Source organism: Schistocerca piceifrons, chromosome X (assembly GCF_021461385.2).
Source record: "Schistocerca piceifrons isolate TAMUIC-IGC-003096 chromosome X, iqSchPice1.1, whole genome shotgun sequence".
Lineage (NCBI taxonomy): Eukaryota > Metazoa > Arthropoda > Insecta > Orthoptera > Acrididae > Schistocerca > Schistocerca piceifrons.
Genome location: NC_060149.1, coordinates 898,668,416 through 898,693,324, shown reverse-complemented (window position 1 = coordinate 898,693,324; position 24,909 = coordinate 898,668,416). Strand labels below are relative to the sequence as shown.

Genomic DNA, 24,909 nt, shown 5'->3' with positions numbered 1-24,909 from the left:
TTGGCTTGTGTGTTACTGCATAACTGGATTACAAGAAAACAGCAAGTAAAACCTTTTTTTTATTAATTCGCCATTAACTATATATGAAGATCCAATATAAATTACAAAATTACGCGTCTTTGAATACTACAGTAAAGGCAACAGAACAGGAGGAGGAGGAGGAGAAGTAGGAGATTAGTATTTAACGTCAAATCGACAACGAGGTCATTAGAGACGGAGCACAATCTAGAAGTAGGGAAGGATGGGGAAGGGAAGTGGCCGTGCCCTTTCGATGGAACCTCCCGTCATTTGCCTCAAGCGATTTGGGTAAGTTGTGGAACACCTAAATCGGGAAGGCCGGACGTGGGTCTGAATCGTCGTCCTCCCGAATGCGAGTCCCTTGTGCTAACCATTGCTCTACCATGCTAGGTACAACAGAACAATGCAGCACCTCACATATCAAAAACATGTCATAACACATCAAAAACGCACTTAAGAAAGGTAATCATTTCCCGAAACGCGTCGTATAACAAATAAATTTAAAAAAACGTGACTGGCAGCAGAAAAAAGATATTTCATAAACAAACTTATTATGCTATTTCCACTATTTTTTGTCCTTATCCGTGCGTTTGGGTTTTAACTTGAACCCAGTTTTTCCACAAACGTCTCCAATGCTGTTCCTTCCCCACTTTATTGTACATTTTGTCAGTTTCTAGTTTTGGCTCTCCTTTGAAACTGAGATGTTCCTGGAGTTTATTCTTGAGCAGAATGCATTTTTGGACATCCTTATGTTTTCCCCAGTTCTTGCAGGTCTCTCTCTATCTCTGTGAACGACGTTTCCTTTGGTTTCTTGTTGATAAAATAGTGGAAGATCCTACTGCACAGTTTGTTGGTTTGGAGAGTAAAGGGACTAGACTGCAGGGTCCTCAGTCCCTTTTTCTTCATTCAAACAGGTCTTGGATTGAAACCATTCCCAAAAGAGTCTGGGAAAGTAAAAAAGGCGTAGAACTAACTGTGAACCATACTGAAAGAGAAAACGAAAGAAGCAAGCAAAAAGGGGAAAACATGCACTAAAAGGAAAAAAACTGTAGAATAATATAGCCGATGACCTGGGATGGCCGATTGTAAGAATAAAAAAAGGATGAGCCAACCACTCTTCAATCCACTAACAGCTCCAGCATGAAAACACAAGGCTAGAGAAACACAGATAGTGAAAATCCGAACATCAAGGCGAACAAACAGCAAACAAAGAGAGAGGAAGAGTTAAAATGGAGGGAGAGTGAAGGATGGAAGAGAAGGCCATAGGTCACCCTTAGATTGAGTTCAATTTAGGCATAAAAAATAATCCTTCTTCTACAAATTTTCTTTGTAATCTTTTCCACATGTATCTAGAGTTCATGGTTGTGTTATCCCTTAAATTCATCATTTTCTCTGACTGAACCTAAAGTTTTTCTCAAGATCGATCTTTCTGTTATTTCTAATTTCTCGATCAGACCTTTGTTATTCAAAGCAAAAGAGTTCTGCAGCATATAGGATCATTGGTCGTGCTAGTGTGCAGTAACGTCAAAGCTTGGCGTTAATGGATACTGGTATCTTGTGGACACATTTGCATAGTTGGTATGACGTTTCCGTCTCCCTGATCCGTGATTAAAAATCCGCTTTCTTGGAGATATTGAAATGTAGCTATTCTCCTAGATCTTTAAATTTCTCCGTCCGTTTGAGTCCCCCTTCTTCTACCTCCTATAACGAGTAATAATAATAATAATAATAATAATAATAATAATAATAATAATATAATACGTTTTACACTATTAACGGCATACTCATGTGCACTTAAGCGCTGAAAACGATGTTGTGAATGTCACTATAAAATTTTCTAGTGTTAAGAGTTGTTCTGACATTGATCAAGGCGGAATTTAGGGATTTTTGGACATATACATCGTGATACCGCTGCAATACATCGAATCTTGCCCTTACCCTTCTCTGCTGGAGCAAAGACCACAGATAGTGCGAGGATGCTCCATCTGCTAGCGAGTGGCGTGAGCTTCTGCAGAAAAGGCATTTAATTTGTTAGCCAGCAAGACCAGCTCATGGCGTGAATAGGCACGAGACAGGATGCGGCCCACGTTGGCCCGAACAGAGGCTCGAAGTATTTATTTTATGATGATTATCGCGCAGTTTGGAAAATTACATTGTTATTTGTGGCTACCGAACGGACTGCTAAAAAGCAATGGTTAACTTCAGTGAAAATGTGGATAGTGTGTATGTTCACGTACTGAGATTGTACGTTTGATCTGTAAGTTTGATCGACATGGAGATTTTCATGAATTCAAGATATAATGAACCCAGTGTTAATCATAAACTGTTTAACGTAAAAATCCGTTTTTTCCAACACAGCTTGTTTATTTGAGTCGGTTACACTGAAGAGTGAATGTAGCAGATCTAGAGGAGACCTATCACATAGGCACACAGTTACGGAAGTTACTACACTCAGGACACAAAAGTCATTGGATACCTCCTAATATCGTTCCGGACCTTCTTTTTCCTGGAGTAAATGCGGCAACTCGACCTGGCATTGACTCACCAGGTCGTTAGAAATCTCCTGGAGAAATACTAAGCCATGCTGCCTCTATGCCCGTCCATAATTGCGAAAGTGTTGCCGGTGCAGGGTTTTGTGCACGGACTGATCTCACGTTTATGTCCCGTATATGTTCGATGGAATTTATGTGGGACGAATTGGGTAGCCAAATCATTCGCATGAACTGTCCAGAATGTTATTCAAACCAATGCCGAACAGATTTGGCCCGGTGACATGGTGGATTGTCATCCATAAAAATAAATTCCATGAATGGCTCCAGCTAACCAAAGATATGCATTTCCGGTCAATGATCGGTTCAGTTGGACCAGAGGCCCCAGTCCATTCCATGTAAACACAGCCAACACTATTATGGAGCCACTACCAGCTTACACAGTGCCTTATTGACAACTTGAGTCCATGGCTAGGTGGGGTGCGCGCCACACTCGAAACCTACCGTATACTCTTACCAACTGAAATCGGGAGTCATCTGACCACATCACGGTTTTTCCCGTCTAGTGTCCAGCTGATATGGTCACGAGCCCAGTGCTGTTAGCAAAGGCACTCGCATCGGTCATCTGTTGCCATAGCGCATTAACGCAAAATTTCACCCCACTTCCTGACGGATACGTTCGTCGTACGTCACACACTGATTTCTGATGTTATTTCACCAGTGTTGCTTGTCTGTTAGCAATGACAAGTCTACTCGTACGCCACTCCTCTCGGTCGTTCAGTGCTCTGCCATCGCGCTGCCCTTTTATGCTTTGTGTATGCGATACTGCCGTCATCTGTATATGTGGACATCGCTATCCCTTGACTTTTGTCACCTCAGTGTATAGTGATGAGTGTAGCTCGATAATAGGACGTCCGGAAATGCTGTCTCCGTATGGGCAAAGTCAGTACGACTACAAACAACACGCCAAGCACATGAACAGTAAACAAAAGCATCAGAAACCGACGGACAACTTACACCGAGGAGCCAAAACATTATGGCTACCTGCTTAATAGCTTGTTTTTCCGTCGCTGGAACGAAATACACCACTGATTCTGCTTCGCGTAAATAACGAGACAGTGATTTGAATACGCACAGGTGGCGCCGGATAGCAACCCAGAGGGGTTCCACAAGATTTACATCAGGCGAATTTGGTTGCCGAGACATCAACGTGAATTCAGTATAATGTTCCTCAAACCACTGTATCACGGTTCTGGCTCCGAGACACGTACAATTATACTGTTGAAAGTTGACATCGCAGTAGGGGAGGACATCAAGCATGAAGGGATTCAGTTGGTTCGCAACTGTCAGCGTGTCTTGGATTACTTCCACAAGTTCCATACAAGCGCAGGAGAATGTCTCCTAGTATAGCAAAAATGTGATTCACCCGAAGACTTGACACGTTTCCATTGATCGAAGGTCGAATCCCTATGATCTCGTGCTCAATGCAGTCGTAACTGACGATGTCGTTGGGTCAACGCGTGAACACATAGGGGTGGCCTGCTGCGGAGCTCTATATTCAACAATGTACGACGAACGGTGTGCTCCGAAACACTTGTGCGTGCACCAGCATTGTGCTCTTTCGGCAGAGATGCAACAGATCACCATTTGTCCTACTTTACAGAGCAGACAAGCCTCGGAACCCCACGTTCTGTGAAGAATCGTGGACGTCCAACCATTTAGCGCCTAACGGTAGTTTCACTGTCCTCCTATTTCTTTTCGTAAATGCTCACGACTGTAGCACGTGAACATTCGACCAGCTTCACCGTTTTCTAGATACTGATTCACAGGCTCCACATAATATAACCTGCCCTTTGTCTAAGTCGTTTATCTCAACAGATTTCCCCACCTGCAGCTCATATCTTTGCCAGAGTGATACCCCGTCCTAGTCTGCTCTACTTACATACTTTTTTTAGCACGCCACGTGCCCGCAACGCCACCAGGTGACGTCCGACGTCGCCGTGTGCAGTGGTCATAATGTTTTGGCTGACCAGTGTACAGATTTGCAGTAATTTGCTACGGAAACTTTTGCAACAACCTGATTATCGGCGACGGAATGAGCCGGTGAGACATTTTTGATAAACGCAGTGGCCGGTGAAGGCGGCGAGGCCGCGGCAGGCGAGCGTTCGCCGTCGCACGGGAAGGCGACCTTGTGGCGCGGGCACGTATGCCGCTCATTTATATTCCAGCGATGCACCCAGTCGCTCGAGTAGAGCCTGCGCGACTTTGCGGCAGCGGTGGCCCTGTCGGAACAACGTAAACGCGGACTGCTGCAAATAAACGAGCCGCGCCGGGGACGCATACAATGCTGAAAAAGGTTAAAAGGAAACCAAATCTGTGTCCGCTCTCTGCCCGTAAATACGAGCGCCGCCCAGCTGCGTGTTGGGAGGCACGCCATGTGTTTCTTCAGACACAACTACCTTCGTAGTATTACGTAGACCTGGTGTGAATTTCTGGACAGTTTCTACAACACATTGCCTTCATTAGAAGGAACTGAGTGATGTTACGCCAAAAAGTAAACCGGAAATGCGACTCCTATACACAACAAATTTATCTCGAAACTTGTACACTCTTTTAGAAGATTCCGTTTTAGAAAATATTATTAATTTATTGCGTTATTCTTGTTGTAGTAGTCTTCAGCTCGAAAATTGGTTTCGTGCAGCTCTAAACGTTAGTCCAGTCCTTGAAAAGACCTTCGTCTCTACATAAATACTACAACCTACGTTATTTGAAGTTGCTATTAATAGTCAATGCGTGAGCACCAACTCAAATATTTACCCTCCAGACTTCTCCCCTTAACCATACTGACAATTCCTCGATGTCTCAGAATGTGTCCCCTGCCATCTTTTAGTCAAGTTATGACATAAATTTATTTTCTCTCCATTTCTATACAGAACCTCTATATTATTTATCCGATCTATCCGTTTAATGTCCATCATTCTTCTGTTGCACCACATTTCAAAAGGTTCTTGTCTGAACTATGTATTGTTCAAGTTTCACTTCCGACAAGGCTACACTGCAGACAAATACCTTTAGCAAAGGCGTCTTATTCTAATTTCTTTTGCATCTCCCGATTTATTTCGATTCTTTTCTACAGTCCTTGTTTTACTTTTTTTGATACTCATCTTCTAACCTCTTTTCAGGAGACTATCTATTCCGTTCAACTGCTCTTCCAAGTACCTTGCCACCTCTGAAAGAATTACAGTCTCATTGGCAAATCTCTAGTTTAATTTCCTTTCAAAAATCGCTCCTCGGTTTCTTTACTGTTTGCTCTATTTAGCGAATTAATAACTCAGCGGAGAGGCTACAAACCTGGGTCACTCCCTTCCTTAATTACTTCCATACCCTTCGACTCCTCTAACCGCAGTATGATTTCTGTATAAGCTGTAGACAATCTATCGCTCACTGTATTTTGTCCCTGCTACCCTCTGCATGTCAAAGGATGTATTCTAGTCGATGCTGTCAAAAGTATTTTTCTAAATCTGCAGAAGCTGTAGACGTAAGTTTGTCTTTCTTTAGTCTATCTTATAAGATTAATCGTAGGATTAGTATTGACTAGAGTGTTCCTAGGTTTCTCCGGAACACGACCTGATCTTCCCCGACTTCTGCATCTGCCACACTTTTTCTATTCTTCTATAAATAACTCGTGTCAGTATTTTATAACTACTGTTTGGTTCGTATCATAACAATTGAACGATTTATTCAAGAGAATGAGCTTCACAAATTGAACCCTGACCCTTCTGCAAGCTGTTATTCGGCTTTGTATTGATTGACAGAGTTGCTGTACGTCATCCTGAGGGATATCGTGCCAGATTCTGTCTAAATGGCGCGTTGGCTTGTCAGAACCCCGAAATTATTCGAGGACTCTGCCCATAATGTTCCATACGTTCTCAATTGGGGAGAGATCAGGCGACCTTGCTGGCCAGTGAAGGGTGTGGCGAGCACGAAGACAAGCAGCAGCAACTTTCGCCGTGTGCGGGCGTGCGTTATCCTACTGAAATGGAAGCCCAGGATGGCTTGCCATCAAGGGCAACAAAACGGGGCGCAGAATGTCGTCGACGTACCACTGTGCTTCTGGGGAGCCACGGACGACAACCAAAAGGGTCCTGCTATGAAAGGAAATGCCACTCCAGACCAACACTCCTGGTTGTCGCAGTGTATGGCGGGCGACGGTCAGTTAGATAACCAACCGCCGTCCGGGACGTCTCCAGACACGTCTTCGGCCTGGAATCTCATTGACTGGAGAAGAACTGCCTTCCGTGATGAGTCCCTCTTCGAATTTAACCCTGATGACCAATGAAGACGTGTTTGGACACGCCCCGGCGAGTGTTTCTACTGCTTGTCCAGCACTTGCCAAACCCTTCCTTCAGTCAATGAATTACCGACTTGCCCAATTTGTGTAGCTCTTTCCCTAAATTCCTTCGTAGTGCGTCTTTCTTTCGTCTTAGAGTGTACATCATTCTTGACGTCAGAGTATTTAGCCTTCCTCTATATACAAAATTTTCTGTTTTCTATGTACAAAGAAACTCCCGTAAGAAAGTATACCATGAAGTTGAGAGCCTTTTTACCAGTACCGTTAAGCTCTACGATCTTGTTTAAACCTCAAACTGAATTTAGTTTGAGAAGGGTAAGCTAACGTGTTCCCGTACAGTGACCTACCTATTATAATATTTTCATCATAGAATACAGAAAATTATTAACGAATGTGCACCGTAAACGTTCGTTGTATAGTGTTTCTGACGTTCATCTGTATTTCTACTATGCAGGTCATCCTGTAGTGGAGAGAGCTTAATGTAGCAGAATCATTATGTATCTTTCTATCCCATTCGCGGATGGCATGCGAGAAGAAATGTTTCTCTACTTTTATCGTTGAAGTCATTATGCTAGCTGTGTGTTTGAGGAAAGTAACTTTCTTGTACTGTCTCCTGCTCAAGTTTTCATGACGCTCACTCGTTGAGCAAATACGTGACATATCCTGCAGTTGTGCTGCTAAACTTCTCCATCTCTTCCGTTAATTTAACCGGCTAAGGATCCCAGGCAGATGAAAAGTAGTCAAGGAGTAGTCGAAAGAGGGTTTTCTTTGTGGTCTCCTTTACATTTCTTAGGATTACTCTGAAAAGTCTGCTTGGAATACACATTTCCCGTTTCTAGTTTTTCGTATTTGCTCCATTTTAAATCGTTCCGGATAGATATTTTTGTCGATTACGGCTGATTTCAGTGTATTACCTTTGCTAATGAAATCAAACAATACCGGGGCATTAAGACTAGTTAACGACCACTGCATTTCATTAAATTATATTTAGGGTCATTTGCCAGTCTTCGCATCAGACGCTGATAGTTTGCTAGTCTTTTTGCATTTAGTGACAATTATCTAACAACACTAGCCCCCACTCCCTCACTTGAACAAAGCTGGATCGTCTGCGAAGAGCCTCAAAGAGCCACGTGGTCAAAACATATGGTGAACAGTAACGGTCCTATCATACAACCCTGAGGCACAACGTACCTTAATTTGACTTTCAACTTTATCTACCGATTTAGAATGATCGACTGAGTTCTGGTTGTCAGGATATCTTCAGTCCCATCGTATACCTGTTCTGCTGTTACGTAAAATCGTACTTCCTTTACTAGGCGAGTATGGAGACCAGCATCTAAGGCTTCCTGGAAGTCAATAAATGTGGCATTTAACCTGTTTTATTTATACTTTTGTGTTTACAACTAATTTAAGGACTCATATTCTTTATATTTGAACTGGAGTAGAGTTGAGGAGTAAAACAGTAGAAAAGACGCTGAATTAAGTTCACTGTCAGGTGCTGTTCCAGTTGCCAATTAGCAATAACCTAAAATATAGCAAATTTTCACAATACACCGTTTGCTACAAAAAAAATCGTATGACAGAGGAAAGACTGACGTTTATGAATGAAGTGCAAAACCTGCAGATTCGTAATGTACTGCACAACAGAACTAACTTAAGCTGTCTCTGCTAGGATGCTAGTGACCTAATAGACAAAAAAATTTTAAAACTATTTTCTTTTATTCCTCTTCTCATCTTTAATGCGTAACGTGCACGGAGACAAAAATTCAGTTCTGTAGCACTGGTGGAAGTATCCTAGTAGTTTGGTTATATGAAAAGGGTGTAAACAAGGCTTCGTTCTCTTTTTCACGTAGACTTTATTACGGTTGCAAATTATGACGATAGATTTTTGGGACAAGTTCCCAACAAAATAAATGAAATTATATAATTAGATTGTGTATGATTTTCAGTAAACTTTCTGCATGAGTGTAACATATTACAGTCAACTTAAAAACTTTTAAATGTGGTCTCCAGGGATATTAAAGTGAGGAAAGGAGTAGTTTAAATTACCTATTTTACAGAAAAAGATATTTACTGCTTACACTAATGTTAATCACTTTTACTGTTTAAATGATGTATTGAAGTGGAACTGTTCGTTAGAAAAGGGTGATTCTATTAATTCATCTCAACATCTCACAAGCTGTGTTCTTAAGTATTTCGGAAGATTATGCAGAGCATATAGCGGGGTGCAGAATATCGGCCACTTTCGTGACAGATTTTGCTATATTACAAATTCTGTTTGTTGCAGTTCGGTCTAGTCGTCAATTAGAATCAGTGCCAGGATTGTAACTACCGTCATAGTTTTCGGCATGCAGAGAGAAAAGACTAAAATCCACTTTTAGAACTATGTAAACGTTGTTGTGTTTCCAACGTGTAATTCTTGTCATTTACATGTTATTTACTGTTGTACATAATAATCGAAGAAGGTAGCAGATTTGGTAATACCATCGAGTTTGCAATTACCTTCCAGTTTTTTATTTAAATACGGAGAAAAAATATAATCAGAACAATGATAATTATCGTCAATTATTTAGAAACGTTTATAATAACTTTTTTCAGTATATTCATTATGGATCACGAACTATAATTGTGATTTAAATTGGTGATTTAATTGGGTGTAAATATGCAACTAGTCGCTTTATTGAATTTTTGACGCGATTTATTTTCTGTACCATTCGTTTCCGAGCCACTACAGATTGATCATCAGATGGAAGTATTACCGGAACGTTACCTGGACCACGTGCAGCCAGACGCTGTGGTCGCGGAGTGACCTGCCTTGTTGTATCCACGGCACATCTAGCTTAACATAGTCACAGATAATGTTCCTGTGACACCTTCCTCTGACGATGAGCCTGCAGTGACTTGAAAAAAAGTTACGGGTACAGAAAATAAATCGTATCAAAAACCAAAACAAGCGAATGGCTGCATTTTTATACTCAAATAAATCGCTCTTATAGTGACCTTCTCAATGATTAGAGATGCACAGGTCTGTAATTAAAAACAGTATTGAATTATAGGTAAGAATTAGATATTTTTGTGTATAGTTTCTTAACAACTAAAATGGGAAACAGAAACCGTAAATTTTCCATTTCGTTCATGCAGATTGCCATCATCAACACCAATATTCAACCCAGTCGCCGCGCCGACAGAAAGCGCTTGCATTATTCAACATATTCTGTTCATCGTCAAAGGCTTTATCGTATACAATTAGGAGAGCAGTTCTTGCCGGCCGGAGCGGCCGAGCGGTTCTAGGCGCTACAGTCTGGAGCCGCGCGACCGCTACGGTCGCAGGTTCGAATCCTGCCTCGGGCATGGATGTGTGTGATGTCCTTAGGTTAGTTAGGTTTAAGTAGTTCTAAGTTCTAGGGGACTGATGACCACTGCAGTTAAGTCCCATAGTGCTCAGAGCCATTTGAACCATTTTTTTTTTTTTTTTTTTTTTTTTTGAGCAGTTCTCTAAAATTGCAATGCGAAGTATTGAAACGAGGAAATAGATGAATAAGCGGTACGACCAATGTAATGGGAACTATTTTCAGCTGATACTGCCGTCTTCACAATGGCGTTATTAGCAGAGAGGAAGGTTAGACTTTAACTTCTCGTCGACGCTGAGATCATACGAGACGAACCACTAGTCAGAACGACAAGGAATGGGAGGAAAAAAGCCGTAGACTTTTGGAGGAACCACTGTAGCATTCAGCTGAGCTAATGTTTATGGAAACCACTGAAAACCGTTGTCAAGGTAACCGGTGGGGGATTTCAGTCTCGTTCCAGCCAAGTGAGAAACGAGTGTTTTACTCAGTATCCTTTATGCATCAGTTTTGTTCCCGACTGCCTTTGTATTCAGGAAAATGAGAAACCTTCGATACTAGTCATCAAAAAACTGCAGCGCAATTCAGCTGTACAACAGTCACGTAGCATAAACATTCTGTAATTGTTGTGAAGTGTGATTATTAACAGAACGATCATATTGCTCGCGTTGTGAGAAATATCACTGATAGAATGCGGGTTGTAAGATAAATACTTCACACATTTAGTTTACCTGCAACAGAGATTAAATTGAAAGACCATGTATGGCGCTTGGTTGAATGGTATTCAGATATCACTCAATTCTGATAGTGGAGTGCAGCAACAAGCACTTTTGTTTCAAGATTTCAATCATGGAAACTTTTATAGGGATACTGTCAACTGTTCGGGTTGCTTCAGTGCAGTTAGTTTTGTGATCTTCGTACTTCCAGTTGGGAACTTTAAAAAAATAACTGCAGCTTAACGATCGAAATATAGAATACTCCAATAACCGAACTATAACCAATTGGTGTTTTAACTCTTATTTCGTACTGAAATCTTTTTTATTAATATTGGAAAATTATATTTACTCAAGTAAATCCCAAGCTGTAAAATATTTTGTAAGACGGAGACCCACGAGTACATCCGATAGGTGGTAAAATTTAGTAATATGACTGAATATGATTGCGAACAAATTATGGCAAAACGTGCCAACAGACAAGATGAAGTTTTGTGGCTTCGTTATAAGAAAATTGAATTAAATCTGAATTTTATACTCGAAAAACAGATTCTAACAATAAATGTTAACGGTTCTGTACTTAATTTTTCGACAGTTTTGTGCAAATGCCACGTTTATAAAAAACGGGTGTGGATTACTGATTTATTAATGGAATGAAATTTCAACAGTGTAACATATTCCCAGCGTTGGCATTAGGTTTCATTCAGTTACAGAGGGCGTATTCGAATACCGCTCCGTCGTTTTGATACAGGTCTTCCGTAAATTACTTCAGAGGAATGACTGATGCTGTCTTCAAGAGGCGACGTTGGTGTGGAGTGTTCCGTTCTGATGAAAATCACACAGGTCTTTCGTGTGTTAATCAAAGAACGGCGGTTAAATCCTAAACTCAGACTGCCGCGACTCTTTGGAGATCTATGGAGTAAATGTGGAAACGCTGATGATTCAGGGCCTAGCCCCACCGAACAATGTTTCGAATTGTGGTAGCTAGGGTGTGAGGGCGATAAACTTATTATCCAATCCTGGTATAAAAGTCGATAATGGAACCGAGTGAGTTTCCATAAACCATTAACATGCAATGAAAACCCGTTGCTTCGTCGTATATTTGAAATAAATGATAAACTAAGTTGCAGAGCTTCATTTCAGCTTTGCGAACGGACAAAGCAGACATTTAAGAGTTCGTATGGACATATGCACGAAACAGCTGCAAAGGCATTATGTTTGAAAAGCCAACAACCAACCACGTTTAGAGGAACTGGAAGATCAATGTAGCATGGGTGGGATGCACGGTGCACAATCAAATGGCTCTGAGCACTATGCGACTTAACTGCTGAGGTCATCAGTCGCCTAGAACTTAGAACTAATTAAACCTAACTAACCTAAGGACATCACACACATCCATGCCCGAGGCAGGATTCGAACCTGCGACCGTAGCAGTCCCGCGGTGGTGCACAATCAACGCTTGTTCCTACCGCAGATGAGAAAGCTCCTTCATACTTACCTCAGAACCTGTTATCGCATCAGTTAGTGACAACGACAGCCCCCTTTCACTACAACGCTTTACCTAACTTCAAACTGCCAAAAAACTATGGAATTTTGAGCTGCAAAGTCGTATATCCCTACAGTTTATGCTTATCTGTTCATAATTTTTGCTGCTTCCATGTACACGGTCGGGAAAATGAAGACAGTAGTAAACGTCCTGAAACAGTCTGGTTTCGAGGACTCCGCAAATGAAGTGGCTGGCCCTGGGGTCAAGAATTTAAATGAAACCAGCTTGGCAGTAATTAGTAGTAGCACTCTCATTTTTATCTCGACTGTTTCTGGACCAAAAATCTCCTCGGAAGAAATTAGCCTTGTTTGTTACTGGAAGCATAAAAAACTCAGAGTGTTAGTCCATAAAGTGTAGGAAAGCTTGAAAGCCGGATCGGCTGGTACACATTTCGATGTGGTAACTATTTCTCTTGCGTTTATGGGGGTTTCGGCAACACAAACTCATAGATAACATCTCTATCTCACTTTATGTTGCCAGACAAATATATTTTCTCTCCTAAAGTTTACTTCATTATAAATATGGCATACGAAGTCAATAAACATTATTTTTGTGATTCGAATGAATTGGAGTTCCCCTGTTCCTTATTTGCCTGTAGTACCACTGCAGATCGTTCAGAGGATGTAGAAACAGAATTGACTGTTAGCCGAAAAATGTAGCTCATTTATAGAAACTTCAAAAGAGTAAAAGAAAGGCCGTGAGATGGAAGAGTCAGGACAAGTCGTGGCATGGCTAAACGAAAGGCGGAGAAAATCGACAATTTAGAGAAGCGTAATTGGTCATGCAGTGTCATATTACAGTAGCTAACTATATATCGCCCTCAGACATTGGGAAGTGGTGTGTTTTTAAGGCAGCTCTGTATCTCGTGCTCTCTTCTAAAGTGAAACAAATACCTACGCGAAATGCTACGTTAGTGAAAGAGCGACATACGTGTCAAGCTATAACGAAAGAAGTAAGTTGCAGCTGGTCATTCTTTTTTCACCACAATTTCATCACGAGCAGTTCGGATTTTATTTACCTTAAATATTTTTGACGCCAGTCTTTTCACCCGTTCAAAACCGTTCCTTTATTTTCTTCCGTCCTGAACTGATCGCTGCGACTCAGTGTCTACTACGGCAACAATGCAAAGGCACAAGTAGCGTTTGATTGTAACAGACTTTATAAAACGGTAGCTAACTGATACAAGTTTTGTAGAAAATGTGAAATGATAGCACCTTGCTTAGATGAACTTTTCATCGCAGAAAGTACATAGTGCCCACGAAGTACGAAGACTTCAAGGAAGATGTTTTCGAATTTTTACAATCTTGGTGTCCTTCAGAATGGAGCAACTCACCTGATTTCTTTTCATCAGCCTAACTTAAATTGTGGTGAGGGGCAGACATTTAACATTTTTATGTTCTTGTTGTCGTTATTCTGATGTTCATTCCGAAGACTCGTGTGTGATGCAGCTTTGCACGCTAGTCTCTCCTGTCAACCCACTTCATGTCTGCTGTGGTCAGCACTCGCAGCTCACATACGGGAGGACGACGGATCAAATTCCCATCCGGCCATCCAGAAATAAGTTTTCCGTGATTTATGTAAATCGCTCCAAGCAAATAGATGGATGCAAATAATCTCATAGTTCCGGCAACCAGAACTAAAAAAAGAGACGGTAAAATAGTCTATATCAAAATTAGGTAGAAGAATAAATCCGAAATTGTTTTTTGTCTTCTCGCTGTATGACGACCGGTTTCAGGTCGTACCTGCATATAGAACTAAACTACATAAGTAAAAGCATTAGGAGTCAACATAACCTACTGAACAAAGTAGACAGTAAAGCGATGTACTCACGAAGCTAATACTTCATTTGCCACGAATTTCAAGGTACAGCCGGCCTCTGTGGCCGAACGGTTCTAGGCGCTTCAGTCTGGAGCCGCGCAACCGCTACGGTCGCAGGTTAGAAACCTGGCATGGATGTGTGTGGTGTCCTTAGGTTAGTTAGGTTTAAGTAGTTCTAAGTTCTAGGGGACTGATGACCTCAGATGTTAAGTCCCATAGTGCTCAGAGCCATTTGAACCATTTCAAGGTACAAGTGCGCGTAAAAACATGTCACTCATCTGTAAAGCTTTGGTTGAAACGGCAGATGGACATCCGCGAACCATGCATGATCACTAAAACATCTCCAAAGCAAAGTCAAAAGACGAGCTCGGACAGCCCATGACATTCCAGGTATGACTGGATAAAACCTATGCGTACAATACATTGCAGAATGAACGTAATGTAATCTAAAACACAGCTCTCGGTGTCGGTAGAGTATAAAAGAGAAGAAAACTACTATCGTCAAAATCCACCGTAGAAACTAAGAATTAAAAGACGCACAATCGTTGGGAGTTGGCAACATACTAAAATATTTTAGCATCGGTCAAACAGAACTACACCTTACAGCGCTATCCACACACTGAATACTGTGAAGCCAAGCACGCGTCACCCCGTCGTGGGTTGAAGACCGCGACATCTAGCGGTAGAAACCAAATTACAAGAACAAAATGGATCTCCGTGTTAAATAACAATCCAGTACAACGATTGTGTGTCTTTTAGTTCTTTGATTCTCCCGCGGATTTTAACGATGGTAGGTTTCTTCTGATTTATACTCTACCGACACCGCGAGCTGTGTTTTAATTGACATTACGTTCATTCTGAAATGTTTTCTGCTCATTGGTTTTATGCTGTCGTACTTGAATTGTCATGGGCTGTCCGGAATCGTCTTTTGACATTGTTTCGGAGATGTTTTTGTCATCGTGCATGGTTCGCGGATGCCCCTCTGCCATTCCGTCCGAGGTTTTACCGAGGAATGACATGTTTTTACGCGAACTTGTACCTAGAACCGCTCGTCCACAGGGGCCGGCTGTACCTTGAAGTTCGTGACAAATGAAGTATTAGTTTTGTGAGTGTATCGCTTTACTGTCTATTTTGTTCGGTAGGTTATGTTCACTACCAGTGCTTTTACTTATGTAGTTTTATTCTATATGCAGATATGCCCTGAAGAGATAGCTCCAGGGTATGAAACCGGATTTCATACAGCGAAAACGGGAAAACAGCTATTGCGGATTTGGAATTTCTCTTAATTTTGATACAGACTATTTTACCATCTCTGATTCTAAACTGTTTGATTGTCCTTCGCATTAAATACTGCGATGCTTTCTGTGAAAGGGACACGGCCGATTTCCCTTCCCATCAGTTAGTATTCCGAGTTTGTGCTCCGCCTCTAATGAAAGCGCAGTAGACGGAATGTTAAACTCTAATCTTCATTCCTCGCCTCTGAACGACTACTGTAACCTTCATCTATTTGAACGTGTTTATTGTATACGTGCCTTTGTCTCACTCTAAAATTCTTACTCTACACACTTCCCTCCCTTACCAATTTGACCATTCCTTGATGCCTCAAAACCTCCTGTTTGTCAAATATACCACAAATTTCTTTTTTCCTCCAGATCGATTCAGAACTTCCTCATTAGTTGCTCGATCTAACGATCCAATCTTTAGCATCCTTTTTTAGGGCCACGTTTCAAAATCTTACACTCAATTATTGTCAGAACTGCTTGTCGTCCACGTTTCACTTCCATACGATGCTACACTCCAGACAAATACCTTCAGAAATCTCAGTGCGAACAGGCCTTGAAGGCCCACGGTACCGACCGACCGCCGTGTCATCTTTAGCCCCTAGACGTCATTGGGTGTGGATATGGAGGGGGCATGTGATCAGCACACCGCTCTCCCGGCCGTTGTCAACTTTAGTGATCCGAGCCGCTACTTCCCAATCAAGCATCTCCTCAATTTGCCTCACAAGGGCGGAGTGCACCCTGCTTATCAACAGTTCTCGGCAGACCGGACGGGCAGCCATCAAAGTATCAGCCAAGCCCGACAGTGCTTAACTTCGTTGGTCTGACGGGAACCGGTATTGACTCTTTCAGAAAAGATTCCCTAAATTTTAAAAGTGTACTATATGCTCACCAATGCCTCTTTTTCAGAAATGCTTTCTTGCTAGTCTTCATTTCATACCCTCTCTACTTCGGCCATTATCATTTATATTGCTGCCCAAACAGTAAAACTCGTCTAGTGCTTTTAGTTTCTTGTTTCCTAGCCTAATTCCATCAGCTACGCTTTTGTTAAAAATGTAACCTCTTTTCAAGAAGCAATCCATACTATTCAACTACTCTTCCAAGTTTTTTGCCGTCATTGACAGGATTACAGTGTCATCAGCAAATGTTATATTTTTATTTCTTCTTCCTGAACTTTAATTCCCTTTCCAAATTTCTCCTTTGGTTCCTTTACTGCTTCTCCAATGTAGAGATTAAATAACGTCGAAGGTAGACTAGAACCGTGTGTCACACCTTTCTCGACTATTGCTTCTCACTCATGTCCTTCGACTCGTAACTGCTGTCGGGTTTTTGTACAAGTTGTAAACACCCTTCGCTGCATTTTATCTCTACTTTCTTCACAATTTCAAATAGTGTGTTCCAGTCAACACTGTCAAAAGCTTTCTTTGGACCTACTAATAATATTAACGTAGGTCTGTCTTTCTTTAACGTATCTTCTAACATAAATCGTAGCGTTAAGTATTCCCACGTGTGTTCGTACATTTCTGCTGAACCCAAACTGATTTTCCCAGAGGTCGTGTTCTACCATTTCTTCCATTCACAGTCTTAAATCATGGTTTAAACGTACTTGCGTTGCCGATATACTTCGTACAAGTGTTGATGGACTCAGTAAGACAGTACTGAGACGTACTCTATTATTAGCCAAGGAGTAGACGTACCTCATACGTGCAACTCCGCCTCGAAGTCTCGCGAGACAGCGGGACCGGTTAAACAACACACACATGCAAAAATACTCTCTGCTGTCCTCGAGGTGGACAGGTGCCAGAGCGCAAGTAGACAGTCACGATTTAAGATAGCTTCCTGGAAACAATTCTGCGAGGTGGAGTCAAGCGGGGCAAGAGCTATGGGGGCACTTGACTGTCGCAGTTATCAGGAGCCAGCGTCTGAACTGGTGTGCGCTTTGTCCACAGGAGCTGAAAGGCGAGCGCTACCGGCTCAAGGTGATCGTGTCCGAGCTGCAGAATGCTACAGCTATCGACTACCAGACAGCACTGGTCGCCTTCATCAACTGTCTGCTCATCTCCACGCCACAACTGAAGGACCGCATTCGAATCCGCAATGAGTTCATTGGTAAGTGATGCTTTCAATATCATATTCGCGTTCCCTGACCCTTCAGCTTAATTTTTCTCTTACATTATATCTTTTGCTAGTAGCCTGTACATGTCACATCAACTGTCGCTCATAATTAACGCTAAAATACATATACTGAGGCCACCAAAAATTGATACACACATTATTAGAAGATACCTGAGTAATATCTTAGTGAGTTATGGTGAAATACATCGGCTCATCGATTAACGGACCGAGCGAGAAGGCGTAGTGGTTAGCACACTGGACTCCCGTTCGGGAGGACGACGGTTCAAACCAGCGTCCGGCCATCCTGATTTAGGTTTTCCATGATTTCCATAAATCGCTTCAGGCAAATGCCGGGATGGTTCCTTTGAAAAGGCACGGCCGACGTCCTTCCCCATTTTTCCCTAATCCGATTGGACCGATGACCTCACTGTTTGGTCCCCTCCCCCAAATCAATCAACCAACCAACCAGTCGATTAACAGATGTGACTTAGCCATAGTACGCTATCATTACCATTTAAATGGTGAACCAATAAACAGAGTTCGAACATTGAAAGGTTGCTTTAAAGCGGCAATGGAAAACCTAGAATGCTGTCGAAGTCCAATAAAAACAACGACGTAAGTCTGGCCCAACACTACTAACAAATTTACGCAGTCCTTATAAGTTTGAAACCCCTGCTTTGTCGTCTGTGGTGATGGCGTAACTTCCTCACTATATGTTTCTGTATGAAATTTAGCCCAAATTTACCTCCCACTCTATAAAACGTCTACGTATTGCCAAAACTATGCACCCACAAACTGTTATCCATCTTAAACTCGTATGCTAACCTTTGATTAAACAGAACCTAATTTGAACTGAAATGTAACTGGTCTGAATACAATTCGTCGTTATATTAAATGCACAACTCAAGTAAAACAATTATCTGGTCCTAATCAAAATTTCCACTTACCTTCTTGCATATTCCTCGAAAGCACAACAGCAAACAGCAAGCAGACAGTGGCTGAGCTAGATTAAATAAAATTTCCAAACTGTATTGAAACTGTTGCATACCACATGGCCAGTGTCGTAATACGTAATTGTAAACATTTTTTTAAACAGTGGGATGGGGAGAGTAACTATTCCTATAAAATGATTTTCCAAGACAACGATTTTAGACTGAAGTATGTATTCAAAAGGACAGAGTAAAATTTCGTGTGATCTTCACATAACATTGCTCTGAACAATACTATGCTTAACAAAGTAAACAATGCTTTAGAAAGGCTACAATGTTGACATAGAATTTCTATCAGTTGACTGCATGGCATAGGGAAGTGGAGTGGTCTCTCTTCCTGCTCTGAGCAAGTTAACTAGCTGGCAATAATCATTCAATAAACTAGGTGCACAGTGCTGTAGTCTTACCTCAAACATCTTCTCTTCAAAAATAATAGCATCAGTCAGAATTTATATACTCTTCGCTTTCCAGTATATACATCTTATTAATCCTTTCCGTCCTTTACAATAAATCTTTCTTCATCTAACAGATACAATCACAAGTGAACACACCACTACTGAATACGTCCATCACCTCTCACACCTCAGCTAATAACCTGTCAGGCTGCGCAGAGGCAAGGACTGTGCCACAACAAGACCGAAGATTGTTTTAACAGTATCATAACTTGCTCTCTCTCTCTCTCTGACGAGCACATCGACAACATACAAAAATCAAAATGACATGACCACCTTATAATGGAATACTATGCACTTTAAGTGCAAAAGTCTAACAAAGTTATGTGGGTTAGCCGAGGTGTAGCGGGACCAAAGTACGTCATATTCTCAAAAGAGTGGTATTTGGAATGTACACCCCAAGATTATTTCATAGAATAAATACAAACGGCACTGACCAAAAAATCAGTACAATGAGTGGTTTCAGAACAGTGCACAAGAATGTGAGACCTTCATACTAATAATGTTAGATCAAATGAGGCAAACTCAAAATGAACATGGACAGAAAAACCAGGGCAATGATACTGCCAACTCATACAACTTACAGCTTTAACATTTTGCACAAGTAAATCATTTTAACTAGTATTATTGAGTACATTATTATCAATAGATGTAATTACCTCATTCTTTTTTTAAGACACAGTAAGTAGCTTAGCGTATCAGACCGTATTTTTAGCATTCGTCTTATCCACCCTTCGTGCACTCTACGAATTTACGAGCAAGAGAAATTTTATTTTTAACAGGTTACCACACTGCCCCATTACCTCCGATACGAGTGAAATTACCTCGTTAAAGATCTTCCTGGACGTGAAATACTCGAATGGAGACCTTGAATATTCGAATGATGAAAATCTACGACGAAGATACTTTCCATGCCTTCGGATTTGACACACTCATAAAGCTGTTGCGTACCATAGAAAAGCACTTACAATGGGAAACGACACGTGCGGCTAAAGCGTTGAACACTTAGACAAATATTGCTTAAGAAAGAGAACTTCCCAGTCAGATACGTGTGAACACATGTGATGGTCTTTGTTAGCAGTTGTGATTGAAGCTGTGTAAGTCGGAAGTAATTCATCCTACCACGTCTCTGTCAATACAGCAATCATGTACGATTCTCGAAGTTTTCTCGGCGAGTAAAGTATCGTCACTAGAAATAGTGTCCCTGATTCAGGTCAAAAAATATGGAAAATTAATAAAGTGTTTATACTTTTTTTCTTATACGGATATACGCATGCGTTAACATCCTGTGCCTTTGATGTATGAAAAGTGGGAGTGTTTGTCGTTACCTAATGACCATTTGTGACACATAAAGATGTAGCTTCGTTAGCTGCGATGAAATTTCGCTGTGGAAAGAACAAGACTGCCGCTAGCTGTGAACTCTTCCACTATTAGGCAAATTTATGTAGAGAGCTGTCTTTCTTACTGCGAGAGTCACAGTAACAAGCTAGCACCAGGAAATACCTGAAACTCTGCATCACTTCTGAGCCAGCATCGTTCAGTACGCTCACATAGTGCATGCGGCAGTTCGATGGTTCTGCAATCAAAATTATAGTTTAATTTCTCTCTCACACTCCATGTGAGATGTTTAATTTCTAACCAGTTGCAATAAGTGTTAACGTCTTGGACTAATGATTTTCCAGTTGCTGATACGATATGGTTCAAAACCTGGAATTTCAATATCCTATACTTTTCGTATGTGACCTAGAGTTCTGGATTAAACACTTTTAGGTCATAATATTAGATTCTTACCCGCGGCTGCTCCCGCATGTACATGTATTTCACGCTGACACCTGTCTGGTTCTCCGCTGTTTTACACCATGCGACTCCAGAGAGGACATTAAATGTATCTGAGATATGCAGCCATGTGGCATGATATTCGGCCTAAAACATGCTGACAAAATTATTTGCAAGCAGTAGTGTTCATTCTTATGATATGGTTGGTGCACTGAACAACATGAACTACACTTCTGGAAATGGAAAAAAGAACACATTGACACCGGTGTGTCAGACCCACCATACTTGCTCCGGACACTGCGAGAGGGCTGTACAAGCAATGATCACACGCACGGCACAGCGGACACACCAGGAACCGCGGTGTTGGCCGTCGAATGGCGCTAGCTGCGCAGCATTTGTGCACCGCCGCCGTCAGTGTCAGCCAGTTTGCCGTGGCATACGGAGCTCCATCGCAGTCTTTAACACTGGTAGCATGCCGCGACAGCGTGGACGTGAACCGTATGTGCAGTTGACGGACTTTGAGCGAGGGCGTATAGTGGGCATGCGGGAGGCCGGGTGGACGTACCGCCGAATTGCTCAACACGCGGGGCGTGAGGTCTCCACAGTACATCGATGTTGTCGCCAGTGGTCGGCGGAAGGTGCACGTGCCCGTCGACCTGGGACCGGACCGCAGCGACGCACGGATGCACGCCAAGACCGTAGGATCCTACGCAGTGCCGTAGGGGACCGCACCGCCACTTCCCAGCAAATTAGGGACACTGTTGCTCCTGGGGTATCGGCGAGGACCATTTGCAACCGTCTCCATGAAGCTGGGCTACGGTCCCGCACACCGTTAGGCCGTCATCCGCTCACGCCCCAACATCGTGCAGCCCGCCTCCAGTGGTGTCGCGACAGGCGTGAATGGAGGGACGAATGGAGACGTGTCGTCTTCAGCGATGAGAGTCGCTTCTGCCTTGGTGCCAATGATGGTCGTATGCGTGTTTGGCGCCGTGCAGGTGAGCGCCACAATCAGGACTGCATACGACCGAGGCACACAGGGCCAACACCCGGCATCATGGTGTGGGGAGCGATCTCCTACACTGGCCGTACACCACTGGTGATCGTCGAGTGGACACTGAATAGTGCACGGTACATCCAAACCGTCATCGAACCCATCGTTCTACCATTCCTAGACCGGCAAGGGAACTTGCTGTTCCAACAGGACAATGCACGTCCGCATGTATCCCGTACCACCCAACGTGCTCTAGAAGGTGTAAGTCAACTACCCTGGCCAGCAAGATCTCCGAATCTGTCCCCCATTGAGCATGTTTGGGACTGGATGAAGCGTCGTCTCACGCGGTCTGCACGTCCAGCACGAACGCTGGTCCAACTGAGGCGCCAGGTGGAAGTGGCATGGCAAGCCGTTCCACAGGACTACATCCAGCATCTCTACGATCGTCTCCATGGGAGAATAGCAGCCTGCATTGCTGCGAAAGGTGGATATACACTGTACTAGTGCCGACATTGTGCATGCTCTGTTGCCTGTGTCTATGTGCCTGTGGTTCTGTCAGTGTGATCATGTGATGTATCTGACCCCAGGAATGTGTCAATAAAGTTTCCCCTTCCTGGGACAATGACTTCACGGTGTTCTTATTTCAATTTCCAGGAGTGTATATGAAAGACAGATTGCGCTTCATACTTTCAAAGTATTCCAAGTCAACTAATTACAGGAAATAAATACGAATAGATTGTTTTTGGACGTTTCTGTATGTCATTTCTTCTCACAGTCAACCCCTCTCCTAGCGGTTGTCTGTGTATTTTATTTCCATAGCATTTTTATAAAAAACAATGAGAGGGGTGTATATCCAATTTGGTTAAAACTCCTCCAGGAGTTCCTGTGTTATGCTTTTACATAAGCCGATCTCACCGCACCTTCACTCATAGGGATATGTTACTGTCACGACACACAAAGACATTATATATATATATATATATATATATATATATATATATATATATATTACCCGAGACACGTGTGCCAACTTTGGTAGAAATTGCTTCAGATGTTACAGAGATATGCTGGTATGTCATTGTCTTTGCTCCCAACCCCACCCCTTCCCTCCCCAAGGGGTGAAACGTCATCAGGACTGTCACCAATGACTCTGGCGACCCCAAATACTGTGTATTCGACACTGACGTCGGTTGTTATGGAATATGTTTTTCACGTCACGGCTTCCCACCCCTACCTTTATGGCTGATATTGTATTTTTATGCAGATAATACACGTAACGAGTCACATATTCATAAAATTTTGTTAAAATGTCGCCAGACGTTGCTGTCTTATGCTTCTGTGACGTCTCCCACTCGCCTCCAACCCTAGCCGTATGCGAGGTTGGTGGTCCTTGTCACCACAGTGTGCCTTTCCACGTACTAAGTGATAGGTGTACCAAGTTTAGTTGAAGTCGATCCAGTGGTTCACAAAAAGATGTGGAACATACATACATACATTTTTATAATATTCTGCCTTTTTACCCACAGCTTTGGCTGCCTAAACGTATGTCACATATATTGCACATACATACAGGGTATTAGCCGTATAAGTGCTGCTGTTTTTATTGGTGACTGAGGACAGTGTACTATCCAACATTACATCAGTATTTACTTCATTCGAGTAGTATGATTTTAGGTTGGGTAGTACCTCCAATCACATGTGGCAACAGCAAGCCATTAATACTTATGCTCTCCTGAACAGCGGGTCAGGCAGGTATTGAATTGTGGACGTGCGGACTCAAAACTGTTAGTATGTACTGACAGGCATAGCGCAGTTAGTGGCGCAGTTACGACTGTGCAGAAAACATCAGGTAGTAAATTATGTGACATGTTTGCAGGAAGACAAATGGCACTTCAGATTTTTGAACTGTCAACTAAATACAGGAAAGAAATACCAACAACTCGTTTCAGAATATTTTTACATATCACTTCCAGCTCGTCCTCATCCCCATCCCTAGGGATAGAGGGATATCTTGTTCCAACAGTACTTTTATATAAAGAATGAGTCATTTTGTATCAAATTAGACTGAAATTGCCTCAGACATTCCTGAGCTTTGCTTCTATGTCACCCCATTTTCACCCCCACATATTTGGAAGGTAGGTGTTTCTTAAAAAGTGCTTCTGTCCAGATAGTAAATTGCATATGTACCAAGTTTGGTAGAAATCAATCCAAATGGTTTAGGAGGAGATGTGAAATATACATGCAGGCATACATACACATATTTTTATAATTTATAATGATATAGATATATAGAGTCCAGTCCCAGTCAGTGAAGGTTGCAGCATAAGCTATATTGCTAAACATAGAGGATCTTATATAGCAAAAGGTACGAACATTTTCACTGTCGATGAATTGAAAGTGTTATATAAGGACGAAAAACAAGTTTCTGTTCGAAGGTCATACAGTCCAGAATCGGTACGCCAGTCAGGCAAAATCCCCGTGGGCACTGAGGCAGTCATCCCACCGAAGCACCGGGTTGAAAATACCTGTTTGGTAAAACACTATCCCTGATGCCTGAAAAAGCTCGTAACTGCCTGCTGCACATCCTCCGGCGCACAATTCCACAACGGAGGTTTTCAACACTCATGTCGCCCCACACACATCCTTCATTCTCCAATGGATATCTACCGGCGTTTGTCCTTCTCCGATGGATGTCTACCGGTGTTTGTCCTTAGGCAGACAAGAAAAGAATAATAGAACGCTAGTCCTGTAAAGACGCATTTGATAATAACGTCACCATAGTTCACGTTTCAGCATTTATCGCCTGCACGTAGGAAAGACACGAATACCACACTGCTCCCTCGCCTACATGTCGATGCTTGTATACCCGCAACTGAAAGTGAACTGCTGCGTCTGTATCTTTGGAGGGGCACGATGGAACTGTGAAGATTTTGTTTCTTGTAGAGGGGCTAGGCGGCTAACAGCTGCCGGATATGAAAGCATGAGGTTTCCTAACTTCCCGTAACAGGGCACCAATCACTCTGC

At 42.3% G+C, this 24,909-nt stretch overlaps 1 protein-coding gene across 1 annotated transcript in view; it reads left to right on the top strand.

Moving 5' to 3' along the window:
- The window catches only part of LOC124721206, a 1,098,625-nt gene that overhangs the window by 796,631 nt on the left and 277,085 nt on the right, over positions 1 to 24,909 (top strand). Inside the window, exon 5 of the mRNA XM_047246056.1 lies at positions 17,512 to 17,671. Within this exon, the coding sequence (XP_047102012.1) occupies positions 17,512 to 17,671 (160 nt within the window). The remainder of the gene's footprint in view (positions 1 to 17,511; positions 17,672 to 24,909) is intronic.